The sequence below is a fragment of the Carcharhinus amblyrhynchos genome, chromosome 8 (genome assembly GCF_965287045.1).
Source record: "Carcharhinus amblyrhynchos chromosome 8, sCarAmb.v2.hapA, whole genome shotgun sequence".
Lineage (NCBI taxonomy): Eukaryota > Metazoa > Chordata > Chondrichthyes > Carcharhiniformes > Carcharhinidae > Carcharhinus > Carcharhinus amblyrhynchos.
The window spans coordinates 46,808,481-46,827,994 of record NC_137331.1 but is presented as its reverse complement, the minus strand read 5'-3'; the positions used below and the strand labels follow the sequence as shown (position 1 = coordinate 46,827,994).

The window sequence follows — 19,514 nt, the reverse complement described above, 5'->3', positions numbered from 1 at the left end:
AAGAAGAGAGTGGCATATGTTAGGTCTAAACAACTGGGAACGGAGAGAGAGCAGGAGGGAGCTTAAAAGGGGAGTTAGAAGGGTGAAAAGGGGGCTTGAAATGGCTTTGGCTGATAGGATTAAGGAAAATCCAAAGGTATTTTACTGTAATATTAGGAACAAGAGGGTGGTTAGAGGGAAAATAGGTCCTCTTAGGGACAAAGGACGGGAACTATGCATTGAGTCTGAGGGAATGGGGGAGATCCTGAATGAATACTTTGCGTCGGTATTCACAAAGGAGAGGGGATTGGTGTCGTGTAGTGTCTTGGAGGGAGCTGTAGATCAGTTGAAGGAGAAATCCATTACAAAGGAGGAACTGTTAGGGTTTTTAGGTAGCATAAAAACTGATAAAGCTCCGGGGCCTGATGGCATTTATCCCAGGCTGCTTAGGGAGGTGAAAGATGAAATTGCTGGGCCTCTGACGCAAATCTTTGTCTCTTCTTTGGACACAGGTGAGGTCCCAGAGGACTGGAGGATAGCTAATGTGGTACCACTGTTTAAAAAGGGCAGTAGGGATAACCCTGGTAATTATAGGCTGGTGAGTTTGACATCGGTGGTAGGAAAATTGTTGGAGAAAATTGTTAGGGATAGGATGTATAAGTATTTGGAGCGTTGCAATCTGATTAGGGATACACAACATGGCTTTGTTCAGGGGAGGTCTTGCCTTACGAATCTGGTAGAATTTTTTGAGGAGGTGACAAAAACGGTTGACGATGGGCGAGCCGTTGGATTTCAGTAAGGTGTTTGACAAAGTCCCTCACAGTAGGCTGGTAGAAAAGGTTAAGGCACATGGGATACATGGACAGCTATCTAGATGGATTGCAAACTGGCTAGGCAACAGGAGACAGAGTAGTAGTGGAAGGGTCCTTTTCAAGCTGGAGGTCTGTCACCAGTGGTGTGCCGCAGGGCTCAGTACTGGGAACTCTTCTCTTCGTAATATATATAAACAACTTGGAAGAGGGCGTACGTGGTTTGATCAGCAAATTTGCAGATGACACCAAGATGGCAGGATTGGCAGATAGTGAGGAAGATTGTCAGGTGACACAGCAGGATATAGATAGGCTAGTATGCTGGGCAGATAGATGGCAGGTGGCATTTAATCCTGACAAATGCGAGGTGATGCATTTTGGAAGGAATAATGCAGGGAGGAGTTGCATGATAAAAGGTAGACCAATTAAGAGTATAGAAATGCAGAGGGACTTGGGAGTGCAAGTGCACAAGTCTCTGAAGGTGGCAACCCAGGTGGAGAAGGTTGCGAAGAAAGCTTATGGAATGCTAGCCTTTATAGGAAGGGGTATAGAGTGTAAGAGCTGACGTCTAATGCTTCAGTTGTACAGAACGTTGGTTAGGCCGCATTTGGAGTACTGCGTCCAGTTCTGGTCACCTTACTACTGGAAGGATGTGGAGATCCTGGAGAGTGCAGAGGTGGTTTACCAGGATGCTGCCTGGTATGGAAGGACTGGGATATGAGGAAAGATTGGGTAAACTGGGGCTTTTCTCCTTAGAAAGACGGAGATTAAGAGGGGATCTGATAGAGGTGTATAAAATAATGAAAGGTATAGATAGAGACAACAGTGGCAGGCTTTTTCCTAGATTGGAGATAAATATCACAAGGGGTCACGAGCTAAGGGTGAGGGGGGAGAAGTATAATATGGATACTAGAGGGAAGTTTTTCACACAGAGTCGTGGGGGTATGGAATGTGCTACCAAGTAAGGTGGTTGAGGCAGGCATGCTGGACTTGTTTAAGGTTTACTTAGGCACATGAGTGACACAGGGATGGAGGGTTATAGGCGACAGTTTTAAAAAGGGTCAGAGCCTCGGGACGATACTGGAAATGTAATACTACATGTTAATGTTTTGTCTTTTAATCCGCAGGTGTGTCAGTCCACCTTGTTGTCAAACAAGGGGCATGCACACGGTGGGTCGTGCGTGGGTTGCTCTTGGATGTTTCGAGAGTGGCCTAGTACTTCGCGTTGTGGTGTGTGCTTAAACCTGGACCAGCAGATGGGCACCACAACAGCTCAGTGACTATCACTGCTAGCTGTGCAGATACATGGATTTGGGCCGGTGTCTGTGGGAGTTTGCGCATTCTCCCTGTGGTTGCATGGGTTTCCTCCGGGTGCTCCGGTTTCCTCCCATGCCCCAAAGATGTGCTTTTAGGCTGATTGGTGTACCAAATTGACCCTACACTACTCTCCCCTGAATCTGGTTACAATAGGGGTACCATTAGCATACACACGGGGCAAGGTAGGAGTAGGAAAATGCTTTGTAGGATGGCGGCGTGGGCTCGTTGGGCCGAAGGATCTGTTTCCCTTGCTGCGTTGTTCTTTGTTCTCCTGCAGCAGCTACTCTGCTCTCATCCCCTTCCATTCCTTGTCAGACTAAGATGGACCTACAGAAAGATCCCCATGACCAAGTACTTCCTTTCTCCTGTTGCCACTGAGGTCTCAGCACTCATTTTTGTTTAGGTGACATTCTTCGAGGATTTCTGAGAAAAACGTTGCTTGAGTTTTTCAAGCCTTGACAAAGGTTCCTAGAAAGCTTCCTGATGTATTTCAAAAGTCCTACACTCGGTTCCCTCCTCCAGATCATCTATATAAATGGTAAATAGCTGAGGCCCCAGCACCGACCCCTGGGGCACCCCACTAGTCACCAACCGCCAATCCGAATAGCACCCATTGACCCCCACTCTCTGCCTCCTATTTGACAACCAATCCTCTATCCACGCTAACACCCTACCCCCAACTCCATGTCCTCTGACCTTCTGCAGTAACCTCTTGTGAGGTACCTTATCAAACGCCTTCTGAAAATCCAGAAAGACCACATCCACCGGCTCTCCTCTATCCACCGCCCTAGACACATCCTCATAGAACTCCAGTAAATTTGTCAGACACGACTTCCCTTTAATGAAACCGTGTTGCGTCTGCCCTATCAAGCAATTCCCTTCAAGATGCCTTGAAGTGTAGGGAGTGTAGGGAGTGTAGGGTGTCGAAATTTGCTGATGACACCAAGATTGGGGGAAAGGCAAATTGTGCGGAGGGTGTGGAGAGTCTGCAGAAGGATCTAGATAGGCTGGGCGAATGGGCCAGGAAATGGCAAATGGAATTTAATGTTGGCAAGTGTGAGGTGGTCCACTTTGGTAGGAAGAATGGTAGGAAGGACTATTACTTACGTGGCGAAAAACTGCAGCAGGCGACGGTGCAGAGGGACCTCGGGGTCCTTGTGCATGAGTCGCAAAAACCCAGCCTGCAAGTGCAGCAGGTGGTCAGGAAGGCGAATGGGATGCTGGCCTTCATAGCGAGGGGGATTGAATATAAAAGTAGGGAGGTCTTGCTGCAGCTGTATAGGGCATTGGTGAGGCCGCAGCTGGAGTACTGTGTGCAGTTTTGGGCGCCGCACCTGCGCAAGGATATTTTGGCCCTGGAGGGAGTGCAGAGGAGGTTTACTAGGCTGATACCGGAGTTGAGGGGGTTGAGCTATGAGGAGAGGCTGAATAAACTAGGCTTGTACTCGTTAGAGTTTAGAAGAATGAGGGGAGATCTCATTGAGACGTATAAGATGATGAATGGGATGGATAGGATAGAGGTGGAAAGACTCTTCCCGCTCAAAAAAGACAGTAGGACTAGGGGGCACAGCCTCAAGATAAAGGGGGGGCGGTTCAGAACGGAGTTGAGGAGGAACTTCTTCACTCAAAGGGTGGTGAATCTCTGGAATTCTCTGCCCGTTGAAGTGGTGGAGGCTGCCTCGCTAAATATTTTTAAGAAGCGGGTTGATGGGTTTTTGATAAGAGAGGGGATTAAGGGTTATGGGGAGAGGGCGGGAAAGTGGAACTGAGCCACGACAGATCAGCCATGATCTTATTGAATGGCGGGGCAGGCTCGAAGGGCCAGATGGCCTACTCCTGCTCCTATTTCTTATGTTCTTATGTAAAAGTCCTGCTCAAATGCAGTATATCTCCAACAGCAAACGATCAATGAAAGTTGAGCATATTTTTGACAAACTTTAGAAATCTTCAAACAAGGTGATGGCCTAGTGATGTTATCGCTAGACTATTCATCCAGAAACTCAGCTAATATTCTGGGGACCCAGATTCAAATCTCACCACGGCTGATGGTGGAATTTGAATTCAATAAAAAAAATCTAGAAATCTTCAGTAATGAATAGTTTGCTTCAGTTCAGCTGGTTACCATTAAGTGATGTGGTAATGTGCTAGCCATCAAAATAATGTTTAGCTTCATTAATGACTGCTAGGAGGCAATTTTGTCAATCAGGCCTTAATCATCCTCAGAAAACGTGCATCAGCTTCATTATCAAGACAACATCTTGCACAAAAGGTGGATGAAACTGGTATTGCAGCTAACCACCTGACCACCTTGAAAGCTCTTTATTGCTCAACATATATGGGGAAATTCAATGACTTAAAAAAAACATATTCTTATCTCAGGATCTTGAAGTCAAAGTTCCAACAAGGAAAAGTGCAAAAACAGCATCCCCAGAATCGGAGCCCACTTCAGTACTTCAACCAAATCCATGTGCAACAATTGTAAAATGTACAAATGTTGATAAAGATGGTAAGTTAGTGTTCCAATCATTCAGTTGCATTTAAGTGATTGAACTGAAATTTGGACTTCAGTAATGCAGCATAATTCATCTCTGCTTTAGAATATTGTAAACTTCTACATTTGTACTATCTGGCTCTGTTTGTTACTCAGTACTCTATTTGGGAAAGACTTTCAAAATTTGCAGGTGATGTGTTAAATTATAAATATTAGTATTATTTTCTCATATCGTTTGGTGATATTACTTTGACCCCATTTACAATATTATTTTACCACAGTGCATGTTGAAATTGGGTAGTTCATCACATATGTGAGCATTCTTCCATTTTACTAATTTAAATTTATGTGCAGTATGCGTGGTGCCCATGCCAAGTGGCACTTTCACACTATGAATGCAGCTACTTATCGGTACTGCTTTCTTTGGCCAGTTTATTGTTGTGTGACCACCTTATTGCAAGAGTGGTCTTAAACTTTGTCCTGTCAGATGTGCTAGTACACAAACTTTAGTGGGCAAGGTGCTGGAGGTGCTAAAATAGGTATCTAAAATAGATATTAATTAGCATCAGAATTAGCTGTGAGTATCATAGATTCTGTTCTCTTTCTAGAGTTGCATAACTTTATCCATTTGCTCCAGTCATGGCATTCGGCAGGGAGATATTAAACTCGTATGGAACTTTGATTAAGTCACACTTGTTTACAATTCTAGTTGCCATATAAAATGATAAGGAAGCAATGGAGAAAATGCAAAACAGATTTCTAAAGGATGATGGAACTGAGAGGTTCTACTGAAGAGTTAATTAACTGCAGTCTTTAAAATATTGAAGTATTTTAATAGGATGGACCTAGAATACGGTTACAATTGTGTACAGAACTTGAGGACGTAACTCTTAAGACAGTTAATTCCCGGCTTTGGCCACTGTCTGTGCAGAGCTTGCATGTTTTCCCCATGTCTGCATGAGTTTTCTCCAGGTGCCCCGGTTTTCTCCCACAGTCTAAAAGATGTGAAGGTTAGGTGCATTGGCCATGCTAAATACTCCCTCAGTATACTCAAACACGAGGTGACTAGGGTAACATCATTGAAGTGTTAATGTAAGCCTACTTGTGACACTAATAAATAAATTTTTAAACTTCAATAAATTCAAAAGGGAATTCATGAGGATCTAGACTTTGGAACTTTTGACTAATTGAGGTGAATGGCATAGATTCACTGAGAGGGAAATTAGAAAATATATAAGGGAGAAAGGAATAGAAGATATGGACTTAGAAATTAGATGAAAGGTGGGAGGAAGCAGATGTGAAGCATAAGCACTAACATGGTCTAGTTGGGCTGAATGTGCTGCTTCTGAACTGTAAAATTTATGCAGTTGGAAGGGAAGACCTATCTCTATTATCCAGGATCGACTTTGGGATCTTAAACACACTATAAATGCAAGCTGTTGTTGATACAGATCAGCAAAAGCACTCTTGTTAATTGAGCTGACTGGTAACTGAGTGAAAATGGGTTATTTTCCCTAAATCATGTCCCAAATTACTTTCCCTATCCTTTTACCGATATTATTAATGGTTCATTTGCAGAAGTTTCCCTTTAGAACTTTCTCTTAAGTATTCTTTGTCCATGTATGACCTTTGAACACTGGCTGACAATCTAGCTGTGACAGTCGATGAAATCCACTTTCATTTGTCATCCATACTTGTGCAATTCCATTGGAACACAAGAACCACTGTTGGAAAAAGAATACAACAGATGCTGGAAAAGTGAAATAAAGACAGAAAATGCTGGGGGGAAAAAACTCAGCAGGAGAAGGAAATGGAGTAAATGTGATCTTTGCATCAGAACCACCATACCCTTCCAACCCACAGATGCCACAGCCTGTTGCAACAACCCTACTGCACCTTGAAAGAAGCGCTCATTACATGGCATTCAGCTTTTCTTTGCAGTGAAAATATGGTAGGATGTCTGACCCTCCGCCAGCATCACGTATCATTAATCGATATTGGCATTAGTGAGCTGTCCTACCAACAATGGAATGATCTTTTCACTGCGGGCAGCACAGTGGTTAGCACTGCTGCCTCACAGCACTAGGGACCCGGGTTCAGTTCCGGCCTTGGGTCACTGTCTGTGTGGAGTCTGCACCTTCTTTCCTGTGTCTGCATGAGTTTCATTCGGGTGCTCCGGTTTTTTTACACAGGTTCAGTTAATTGGCCATGCTAAATTGACCTTTAGTGTGTCGGGGGGGATTAGCAGGGTAAATGTGTGGGGCTGCGGAAATAGGACCTGGGTGGGATTGTGGTCGGTGCAGACTCGATGGGTCGCATGGCCTCATTCTGGATCACAGGGATTCTATGATCCTGTGATCTTGCTTACTCTTCGCTCTTTCATTCTCTGTTTTCCCTCCTGCCTTTCCTTTCTCTTCCAGGCTGCACTTTCCCCTATCCTCTGTTCCATCTTATTCCTCTGCTTCAAGATAGCAGAATCTTTTGCGTTTGTCTTTCATACTCTACATTTTTCAGTTTGCCAGTCCCAGCTGCAACTCCATCTTCCCAATGCCCAGTCATTTAGATTTCCAACACAATAAATAAAATCATTCTATCTTTGCAAATACATAAGGTCCACTTTTTATTTGAGATGGTTAAGCTAATATGCTCTCATTGATTTGAAACAATTCATAATTTCAGGGACAAAATCAGAAAACATTCAGTGGAGCATAGATCCAGAACTAGATTGTAAAATGGACACCTCAGAAGTCGACGTGAAGGTAACTAGTCGTATAAATGTAAAACTATTTAAAATTCTTTATTATCTCAGATGTACTATGTATTGTTTTGCATGTTCGAGTTTACAGCACAGGAAGAAAACCATTTAACTCATTGAATCTGTGCCAGCTGTTTGACAGAGGAATTCAAAACTAATCCCACTGCCCTGTTCCCGCCCCGTAATCTTTTATCGCACATTGCTTCACATATCCTTATGTTTAAATTTTGTCTGTTAAGATGGAACTTTTCTGACTATTCTTGATGTTCCTGGATAAAACACCATTAAGGCATGTGGATCATCTGCTTTCAGATCGCTGCCAAAGTGGACTAAGAATTACCTGTGTTTAAACAATGTCTGCACATATATCCTCTAGGATCTCTGGATAGTGCTCAGGGATGGGAATCAAGCTAGTTTTTCTCCTGTTTAGGAATATATCCCCTTGCTAACCGCACAGACTAAGGGAATCAAATCAGAAAGCAGTTTCCTTGGGGTTGGATAGCTCCCATCGTTTAAATGAATGAGTCCACTATCTTTTAAATTATCCCTGTCAGTTGTGTTATTGAACCAGCTATGTGACTTGGGTAAAACATGAAATAACGGATCTGTGTGGCAGAGGAATCAGTATTTCCTTTTTAAATGTAGTTCAGGTATTCACCTCTCCTGTTTTTGCAGACATTGAGGATGTGGTTTGAAGAGATATTCTCAATAGATTTTCTTGTCCTTTTAATTTAATTAAATCTTTGGGTGAAATCAACTTTAAATTAATCTGCAGTCTAAATTTTTTTTGAAAGTTACAGCAATCCAATTGGACTCGTTCTGTAGTGAAGACATGAATTACTATCCAATTTACTGTAGTTTCTTTTGTCCAAATTGGGATTCTAAATTGGGTCCAATGAATTGGTGAAATATGCATTAGGAATGAAACAATACCAGTTACCAAAGTTTCAGTTACATGCAATTTGTTGATTATAAACTTATGAGGAGTTGGTAAAGAAAATCTGATTTTTTTGTTCTAGCAGTCCACCAGGCAACTGGGAATGAATACTCTTGACACGGATTGTACTTATGTGAGTGAAAGTATGTTGCCAAAATCAAAGCAATCAAGGGTTGACCAGTCTAACCTTGGTAAGTAATTCGAATCGTAGAATTCCTATAATACGGAAGAGGCCATTCAGCCCATCGAGTCTGCACCAACTCTTTCAGAGTATCTTACCCAGTCCCACTCCCCTGCTATGTCACCCATGGCTATTCCATCTAACCTGCACATTTTGGGAGTGTGGAATGAAACCGGAGCACCTGAAGGAAACCCACACAGAACGTGCAAACACTGACGGTCACCCAAGGCTGGAATTGAACCTGGATCCCTGGAGCTTGGGGCAGCTGTGCTAACCACTGTGCCATTGATGCTGTAGTTTTTTGATTAATAAAGACTAAAACCTGTACGCTAGTAGATTTGTCACCATCATTTTAAAAATATGTAAATGCATATTGAAAGTTTTAGTTTGAGTTCCTCAGGGCTTACAGGGTCAGTGCATCTATGATGTGATGGGATTTCCACCCACTGGCCCAAAGTGCTACTCACCCGATCAGCTATCTGAGGGCAAGGTAATTTACATAAACTGAATATGTCTAAATCTGTGCCAGAGTTACTGGATCACACATCTTCAAAATTTGATCAGGAGCTAGCCACAGCATGAATCAACTCAAAACATATCTTTAAGAAATTCACCAAATGATTTGCAACAGAGTGGGGTTCCCATGTAGTACAGAAACAGTGACTGTCGGAATTGCTAAGTTTAACTTCTGGCATTTTCCCTTCTTCCCCCGGACCTTCCGGAAAAGTCTCCCACTCAAAGCCCTATATGTCATCAAACAAATAAGGGTGCCGTAGATTTGAAGTGATACTTAATGTCCCTCTCCCCTTTTCCAGGAGCAGGTGAGAAAGCACGGGATGGAGAGCCTGTCACCTTCCCAACTCTGCCTGATTAAATCAGGGTCAGTAAAGGTAGAGGTCAATCCTTGCAACTCTAGGTCAATGGAAGCCCGTAAGTGGCCGGTTAAGGATTACTTAAGGACTTCATCCCCCCACTGGTATTCATAAATTGAATGATGCTGCCAAATACCCTGCTGCTCAACTGCATTTTAGTCTTCACCAACTGAATTTGCTAGAAATCACTGTTTAATATATGATAGACTATTTGTGCTGAACCTGCTCCAATTACACTAAAGACTTAAAAAAAAAGTTTCAGGTTCTTCCATCAAGTGTAATTAAGATTTTAATGGTGCAGTAAGTTATAATCACGGCTGATCAACCTATCTGGCTGTGAAAAATTAAATCACATTCGTTCAGAAAATAAATGATATAGAATTCTAAAAACATAGACATTTTTATTTTAAAGTTTTTTTTTAATCGAATGTGTTTACTCTGGCTTTCTGTGCAATGATTTAAATGCAATTTACCTTAACTGTTTTTGACTTCTGCTTTTCTGTGTGTGAGGAATCTTCAATTTCATTGGTTGATCTGCACTTTTGCCTCTCTCCCTATGCCTGGATGCCACAGAACCCCTAAAGACTTAAACCAGTGTTTGAATTTCTGTGCCCTAAAGCCTGCTAAAACCTTGTAGGAAGCTGTTTGAGGCAAACGGTCAATGTTACTGCTTGATACTGACCACAGAGCCTGAGACATTGTCGTAAAACATATGGATGCATAATTAAAATCAGCAATTTTCTGTCATAATGGGTAATATTCCTCATCAGCAAACTGAGCTGAAGTAGTGATAAACTTGATATTTTAATATGGTTGTGTGGCACTTTGATGGAGGGGTGTGTGTCAATGCAAAGGTACAAACATTGGAACAGGAGTATGTTATTTAGGCTGTCAAGTATGTTCTGATATTCAGTTAGAACATGGCTGATCTTTTCTTAACTCCATCTGCCTGAATATAACCCTTAATACCCTTGACAAAGATATCTTAATTTTTAAATTTGCAATTGACCTAGTCTCAGCAGCTACTCGAGACAGGATTCCAGATTTTCCCTAACTTCTATGTGAAGAAGTACTTTCTTACCTTGTATACTAGAGCCAAATTAATCAACACTTGATGCCCAAATGCATTGCTGTTGTGTAACTACCTTGTACTGTTTCGAGTTTGTAGTGTAACTTAGCCAGTGCCAATCTACTTTGTATATCTAGCTGGTTAAGTTCGAATATTCATGTAAGTATTGAAGAATCAGCATCAGAATGGAACATAGTGACCACCTGGATTGGATGCTGAAAAATTGGGTTCCTGCCACTGTTGTTTCAATAAATATTGATTTACTTGCAGAAGGGACAGCAACTAAGCTTACTAAGTTTTCTATAATCAAGCATAGTGAAAAATTCTACAATGTAGAAAAGTAGTTAACAAGCTGCATGGAGTTCTGTGCAATTTGGGGAAAATGGGTCAAAAAATGTGTCGTTTGATGTAGAGAAATTTGAAGTTGATTGGAGAAGGCAAACAAGAGTATAAAGTAAAGCAGGAATCTCCGTGGGATGACGAAGAGTCAGCTCTGATGAAGGGTCGTTGTGACTCAATATTGGCTCTACTGTTTAAGAATAATGGAGGCGCACTCCAGTAAATAACGCATGAGAAAAGTACTCAAACTGTCAGCACCATGTGTATTTGTCATGGAAAAAGCAAACAGGATCCTTAATGAAATAACTCATGGGGTATGGAGCTCAAATATCAGGAGTCAGTGTTAATTTATATTTCCAGTTTTGGGCACCCTTCAACATCCTGGAGTTGGAGGAAGTATAGAGAAACTTGACATGATATTGGGCAAATGGCCTACGAGAAAAGAAAATGAAAACATAAGGAATGCTTACATTAGGAGAAAGGCCATTTGGAATTATTCTTATTGAGATATTTAACATCCCAGAAGGAGTAAATAAATTCCAATCTGACTGTTGTTGATATTTGCTGAAGGAGACTAAAGTTCACGTTATAAATAAGGAAACGGTGAGCACATACCTAAGATAGATATAACTTAATGCAAAGCATAATGAAAAGGTTGAATAATCTAGTGAGGGAGGCAGTGTAAGATAGAAGATTAATGCATTCCAGGAAAATTATGAATACTCTTTTGGCAAGCCAAGCTACTTAGGGGTGAGAGATAAAGTGGGGATGAAATCCCTGACCTCTGGATGGATGTGCCTTCTCTGGGCTGGCACAGACCATTGTTTTCAGGGATATTGGGGGAAAGAGTAAGTTCAGTGATTGATACCTGTCATGGGTGCTCAGGGGTTGCTTAATTGATGCAAGCCTTCCACCAACTGCACAGAAGCAGTTAAGTTGACATAGATATTAATTCCACAGTGTAGCTATGCTGTCTCAATGCTCTCTTGAAATAAAGTAACCAGGAGCCTAAAATCCTTTGTTTTTTGTGATTAATAGTTTTAACTATTTTTTTCACAGGAAGCAGACACACAATGGATGACAGTCTTGCTGAAGTGTTTGATCGGACTACTTATGGTGAATATGAATCGTATCCTGAAGAGACAAGGAGTCCCCAGTATGACAGTGGTAATCTTAATTTTTTGGATTAAATCATTGTTTCTGTCCTGATGACATTGTAAATAACGTACAGCATGCAGTTTAGTACTAATCCATTCAGATTAGAAGATCCCAATTGCTTTGCTTTGTTACTTTCTCTGCTGGAGCAGCAGCAGGGATGCTAGAATTAGCCACTTCGATCTGGGGATATAGAAGGGTAAAATTCATTAGAATTTCTGCTATTAGTTGCTATCCAGTGATATCTGCAGGGAAAGATTATTGACCGTGGTTTATACCAGGTACTTTCTGATGAAATGGCCCATTAGCACTCATTATTTTTACTCACCACAAGAATGATCGCTTAGCCAAGGTAGGCCTACCTGCACCTGTAGAGTATTAAACCAAAAATCTCCAATCCTCAGAAATTGGAGAAAAATAGTTTAAAAGTAGTATTGTCAGCATTTGACCTATATTCTAATGTATTCTATTGGCTTCAATTTGATTTAGATCTTTAATTATTGACAACCTAGGTCCTGATCTCATTGAATGGTGGAATAGATTAGTCAGTTTACAGATAACAAAGGTTGGTGAATTTGCGGATAGTGATGAGGGCCATTAGAGGATACAGCAGGATATAGATCAGTTGGAGACTTGGGCGGAGAGAAGTCTGATGGAGTTTAATCCAGACAAATGTGAGGTAATGCATTTTAGGAAGGTCTAATACAGATAGGAAATATACAGTAAATGGCGTGTATTGATAGACAAAGGGATCTGGATGCACAGGTACACAGGTCACAAAGTGGCAAAGCAGGTAGAGAAGGTAGTCAAGAAGGCATACAGCATACTTGCTTTCATCGGCCAGGGTATTGAGTTTAAAAATTGGCAAGCTTCACTTGGAATATAGTGTGCAATTCCGGTCGCCACACTACCAGAAGGAAGTGGAGGCTTTAGAGAGGGTACAGGAAAAAAAATATCAGGATGTCGCCTAGTATGGAGGGCATTAACTATGAGGAGAGGTTGGAGAAACTTGAGTTGTTCTCACTGGAGCTTGGGAGGTTGAGCAGAGACCTGATAGAAGCCTACAAGGTTATGAGAGGCATGGACAGAGTGGATAGTCAGAAGCTTTTTTCCAGGGTGGAAGAGTCAATTACTAGGGGGCATAGGTTTAAGGTGCGAGGGGCAAGTTTTAAGAGATGTACAAGGCAGATTTTTTTACCCAAGAGAGTGGTGGATGCCTGGAACTCCTTACCAGGAGAGATAGTGGAAGTGGATATGGTAGTGACTTTTAAGGGGCATATTGACAAGTACATGAACGAAATGGGCATAGAGGGATATGGTCCCCGGAAGCGTAGGGGGTTTTAGTTAAGTCGGGCAGCATGGTCAGTGCTGTAATTTTCTTTGTTCTAAACCCAATGGGTTGAATGGTCTACTTCTGCTCCTATGTCTGATGGCCTAAAAGGCTGAATTACCAGTGATCATCTTCCACTCACATATGCAAGCCCTTTTCTGGAATGTGTTGATTAAAGAGTAGAGATTGCAGTTAATGTTTTTAAACTCCAGTGATAAAAATGTAACATTGTCATCCAGAGTTTAATGTTAGGTTTATCACCGGCCCTGTAAATTCATTTTGACAAAATCCTAGTAATCCTATCAGGACCGTGGAGCTATCCTTATTAAAATTTGCAAGGCCTGATTTGCTGGTGAATTTTAAGTATCATTAGAGGAGCATCTCTGATGCCTACCTGTTCCGTGCACTTGAATATGATACATCAGCCACAGTAGTAGGTTTCCCAGGCACCCCTGCCACACAACCAGCCTTCACTGTGCATCCCTTAATCCTTGCGCAATGGGGTTAATCTATTCTTTTTAAAATATATGCCTCTTGGGCATCAAACTGAGCTGGTCTAGCAGGAATTCCAGTGCAGACAAACTCCTCCCTGATTTCGCTTGTTGACATTTGTCCTGTTCAGCCCTCAAAGACACACAAATCAAAGACCTGGCACAATCAAACCTCTGCCTTCGCCACAAGTCTCTAGTGGAACTGTGGCACAGGACTGATGCATTTTCATTCCCAATCAACAATGACCTGAAGTTGAATACAGAGACTACAGTATCAAAATTTTCACAAGACATAATATGCTGCCCTTCTAAGATGTATCCAAATTGCTCATGCAGATGATTATAAAAATATTTAGTAAGGTAATATCACAGTCCAAGGATGTGTGGGTTAGGTTGATCGGCCATGCTAAATTGCCCTTTAGTGTCCCAGGATGCGTAGGTTAGAGGGATTGGCGGAGTAAATGTGGGGGTTATGGGGATAGGACCAATGTGGGATTGTTGTCGGTGCAGATTCAATGGGCCGAATGGTCTCCTTTGGCACTGTTGGGATTCTATAATATCAAAGGTGAGAGGCTTTAGTTATGAGAAGAGACTGGAGCAAGATGGTATTTTCACTGGAACAGAATGAGTTAAGAGATGACCTAAGAAAAGTTTTCAAGGATTTTAGTAAGGCAAATAGGAACAAACTATTTCTAGTGACCAATAGGTTGGTAACTAGAGGGTTGTCAGGGAGTCAGTAAATATAGTTAGCAGAGATATGAGGATATGAAATGTCCTATCCAAAATAGTATAAAATTGACTTTTAAATGGAGGAAAAACAAAATAAATAAAGGACAGGTGATTGGGAATAAAAAAGAACAGTGGGTCCTGTGATTGCTACCTGTACTGTAATGCCCTTTAGAGGGACAATGAATCCGGTGGTTGCTGCCTGTACTGTAATGTGCTTTGATCATACGGATACATCAGTATTAATCATAGAATTCCTACAGTGCTAAAGGAGACCATTCGGCCCATTGAGTCTGCACCAACTCTCTGACAGACTGTGTTACCCAGGCCTTCTCTCTTATCTCTAACGCATTTAGCATGGCTAATCTATCTAACCTACAAAGCTTGGACAGTGGGAGGAAACTGGAGCACCCGGACGAAACCCATGCAGACATGGGAAGAACGTGCAAATGCCACACAATCACCCAAGGCTGGAAGTGAACATGGGTCCCTGGCACTGTCAGGCAGCAATGTGAACCACTATGCTACCATGCTGCCCAATGATAAAAGGCAGATTTTTGATCATTTCACCATACTAATTTATATTAAACATTTGAATGATAGTATCATTGACTACATTTTTTTCAGGATTTGACTATTTGTGTTTTCTTTTAGTATTTCAAGAAGAGTCAGAGAAAATAAAAAATAAATCTTTTGTGCAGCCTTATATAAACCCTGGGCAAAGGTAACATAATTAATAGATTGATTTAACATTGTAGTCTAAGCACAATATATGCTATGCAAATATTTACCTAATGTTCATGCTTCAAAATGTGGTCTGCATATTCAGGGTCAGAAATACATTGCTGGCCTTTATAGGAGGAGGTGGTAGATAATATAACTTGCTGTGGATGGTCACGGTTCTTTCAGTTTTTTATTAATATTTGCTCTTGGCTCACTTACATGTGTTATCTGGCCATTGAATCTTGGCAATTTAGAGAAATCAAATTCTACAACTCCAGCAGATTGTAGGAGGGAGATTTTCATCATCACTGTTGACAGAGGGCAAAAATGATGTGTTCGTCCACTGGCTCTCCAGACACAAAATAGGGGAAAGCCTTGGCTGTAGGCCTCCATTAGAGTGCTACCATTCTGTCATCTGAACATCCAGTGTTTTATAATCTTTTAAGTTACTGTTAACTAATGAACACTGTTTAACCACTCAGTGAACTTTTGTATGGGTGTAATCCCTTTAGTTACTAAAAGAACTGTTCCATTTTCAAAATGTTAATGTACTTCCTTTCATTTAATATCTACAGGAAAAAAATTAAGTGTTTTAGCATTTAATGTTGTGAACTAGAATATGATGAAATCAAAACAGCATCATTTATGATGTGTTTAAAAAAAATAGTTAATCTGATTTTGAGTCCTTGATATTGTTCCAGCACTGTGTAAAAAGTGGGGGGTGGGTGTGTGTGTGAGAAATGTGCTGTATACCGATTTAATTCCAATTATGCGTATATCATGGATTTTGTGGAATTTCACGATCAGTTTATGGAACTATATTTAATTTGAGGTTTTTAAGCAGATATGACTGTCTTTAAACTGTATAATATTCACCACCACATCATGACGACGTTAAGTATGACGCAAGTAAAAATTTAATAAATAATATAACTTCGTAACTATTATTTTGTTTATAGGAAGAATACAGTTTTAAACTTCCCTCATGTTGAGGTGGTCCGTAACAAGGAGGAGAGAAGAAAAATGCATGGGCATACATGCAAGGAATGTGAAGTCGTAAGTACTGGCTAAGCATATTGCAGGATCTGTTCTGGGCTTGTCTGTTGTCTTCAGCTCATCTTGCCTTTTATGGCTTAAAGAGGTCATTTTCATTTTTCAAAGAAGTTACCATATTGTAAGCAAAGATGGAAGTTATTAAAATTCATGGAGTCTATTCTGGCTTTGTTATTAGTTTATACTGAAAATAACTAAACTTTCAGATTTAGGGATTTTAAAAAACTTCAAATGTAAGATAGAATCATATTGCAAATCAAAAAGTCAGAATTTACCAAATATCAGTAAATATTGTCTTTGAAGAAAGGAAGTTGGAAATAAAAATGGAAAGTGCTAGAAGTATACAACAGGTAATGGTTAATCTTTGAACTTTAAGCATGTTTGAGAACAGGATTAGCGTTGTGGCAACAATGTTGATAAAGTAAAAGTAAATTTTAAATTAATATGGGACCATATTTTTTCAGGATTTTGCATTGTACTCATGTCGAGGCTGATCCGGTGAATTATGTTGGGTCCCTGTGATTTTTTCCACCCAAATCTCTACATGGATGCATGCAAATATGAGATGATTAGATCCAATGTAATTCCACATTTATGTCTTTAGCAATGCTTGGGTACAAAAGATCCCAGCTGTCTAGAATTTGCTCGTTTTGTTGAAGATTGGTGTTTCTGTACTACATGGGATCCCTGTTCTGTTACAAATCATTTGGTGAATTTTTTGGAGACATGTTTTGAGTTGATTTCATGCTGTGGCTTGCTCCTATTCAAATTTTGAAGATGGGTGACCCAGTAATTCTGGCATGTGTTTAGACATTATTCATTTTGTTAATTGCCTTGCCCTCAGATTTCAGACCGGGTGAGTAGCACTTGGGCTAGTGGGTGGAAATCCCATCATGTCATAGATGCACTGACCCTGTAAGCCCTGAGGAATTCCAAAGCTACTACTTTCAATATACATTTATATATTTTTAAATGATGGGAACAAATCTGCTCATGCACAAGTTTTAATCCTTATTAATCAGACTGCAGTATCAGTGGCACAGTGGTTAGCACTGTTGCTCCTCAGCCCCAGAGACCTAGGTTCAGTTCTGGTCTTCTCCCCACGTATATGGGTTTTCTTTGGGTCCTAGTTTGTTCCCACAATCCAAAGATGTGCAGGTTAAGTAGATTGGCTGTGCTAAATTGCCCCTTTGGGTCCCAAGATGTGTTGGTTAGATGGATTAATCATAGGAAATGTATGGGGTTACAGGGATAGGGTGGGGAAGAGAATTTGGGCAACATGTTCTGTCGAACAGTCAGTGCAGACTCAATGGGCCAAATGGTTGTTTTTTTCTGCACTGTAGGGATTCTATGATCTTCTATCTGCAGGCTCTCCTCATTATCATAGGATTTTATTGTGTATTTAATTTTGCTTGGCATCAATTTAGGCAAATATCGTTGTTTATTAAAAGAAAGTACACAAATATTCAAATGAAAATTGTGGTCATATTTTAAACAAAATTCTTTTTTGAAACTGTGATTTTGAAAGATACCAAAGCACTCTTCTGTAGAATGCTAGGAAGTTGATTTCATGCACCATAGACCAATGATGTGCATAGACCAACTGTTTCCATACAAGCAGAGTGAAATGGTTTTCTTTCCATGCTGCGCTCTCAGCTTCTGGTCGTTAGTTTAGAACAGAATTAATCCAGTACATTATCCTGTCACTACTTTGAACCACATGGGTGTGTACAATTGAGAGGGGTCCACTTGTTATCTCTAAAGAGAAAAAAAGACATGAAAAATGTTAAATAAATAAATCTTCTCAGAAGAGGAAAATGCTTTCCCTAAATAAAAGAGCAGTAGTAACCACAGTCTCTCCCCCTTTGTCTCTCAGAATGGGGACCTTTTGGTATTCATTATCTGCCTACAATTTAACAGTTTTTAAAATGCATGCTTGGTGCATGCTATTTATAGCTTGATTTATCTAGTTTCCTTTCATATATACTTTCTAACTTTGGTAGTTAGGGGTTTGGTGGTTGTTTTCCTTACAAACCTGGTAAAACTTCAGCAACTACCCCTGGGAAAAGGGCATCAAGTCCAACAGTCATTGCAAGTATATCATCAACTAGAAGGACAAAACTGAAGTGATTTTTGGAGAAGATTACAGTTTATCAAAAATCTTTTTATCCACCCACCCATTATTTTTAATGTTTATAAGTTCTCAATAAAATTGTAATGCTAAGAATTCTTTAAAGTCCTGTTTAAAGTTTATAATCGAAAGGAAGAAGCCTGAGATGATGTTGGTGCTGAGTATTACTTAGCTTTTCATTAAAATGTGTTGTAGAGTTGCAGACTATATATATTCTAATTTCTTTATCTTTTTATGTAAGTATTATGCAGATCTTCCAGAGGAAGAAAGACTGAAAAAATTGGCAAATTGCTCCAGACATAGGTTCCGATATATTCCCCCAAACACACCTGAGAATTTCTGGGAAGTAGGGTTCCCCTCAACACAAACCTGTGTTGATCGAGGTGAGGAAGTATAGGCTCACTTAGTGGGTCAAGTTTATTTTGCCATCTTTGGTGATATTATTCAACATATATAACTTTGTTTGTTTTCAGCAGTGTTGAATTAATGTTTTTATTTTTTATTTCATTTTGGTTCAATATTTTAATATTGCTCCCCATGTTTTGAGACTTACCACAAGGAAACATAATGCTTGTTGAAAATGCTATTAGCAAACTAAGTTTAATGGCTGAAGAATCATAGTGATTCCCACACAAAAGGAAACCATTTGGCATGTCAATCCCAAGCCGGCTCTCTACAATAGCAGTTTAGCCAGTCCACTCAGCTCTTTGCCTGTAGTGCTGCATTTATTCCCCTTCAAGTGCTTACCCATTTCCCATTGAAAGCCTGACTTTGAAGACTGGTGAATACCACAAGGTATCGAGTGTCTTTTAGATGCTGATTAAAGTCGTAAAATTTCCTTTGCTTTCGTTGGGATTTTTTTTGAAATCTGCATTGAGTTTCATGCCAGTTTTGATTGGGCTATGAGTTTATGAACTGTCTTTATTTGATGTAACTAACATTTGAACTCATGGAAATCATTGCAAAGTAAGTTTGCTGGATTTTATTCTGGAGTCCAGTTGTAAATACTCAAATGAAGCTGTTAGATAAAGAGAGAGCTACAAAGCAAAGGGGCCATTTAGTCCCCAAGAGAAGTGAGGAGGAGGTAACATGGGAGAGAGGGGCTTGGGGAAAAAGTCATGCAGGGTTATCCACTGAAAATGGGGGACAGAGAATA

The 19,514-nt window shown here is 40.5% G+C and overlaps 1 protein-coding gene across 8 annotated transcripts in view; it reads left to right on the top strand.

Moving 5' to 3' along the window:
- rbbp8 (retinoblastoma binding protein 8) overlaps positions 1–19,514 on the top strand; it is a 118,878-nt gene that overhangs the window by 96,635 nt on the left and 2,729 nt on the right. For 7 of the 8 annotated variants that reach the window (XM_080194009.1, XM_080194016.1, XM_080194013.1 and 4 more), the window contains 7 exons: positions 4,485–4,611; positions 7,276–7,355; positions 8,371–8,479; positions 11,809–11,916; positions 15,106–15,175; positions 16,134–16,230; positions 18,600–18,741. In XM_080194009.1, coding sequence (XP_080050135.1) covers positions 4,485–4,611; positions 7,276–7,355; positions 8,371–8,479; positions 11,809–11,916; positions 15,106–15,175; positions 16,134–16,230; positions 18,600–18,741 — 733 coding nt within the window. The remainder of the gene's footprint in view (positions 1–4,484; positions 4,612–7,275; positions 7,356–8,370; positions 8,480–11,808; positions 11,917–15,105; positions 15,176–16,133; positions 16,231–18,599; positions 18,742–19,514) is intronic. The other variant, XM_080194010.1, reaches the window with a different exon arrangement.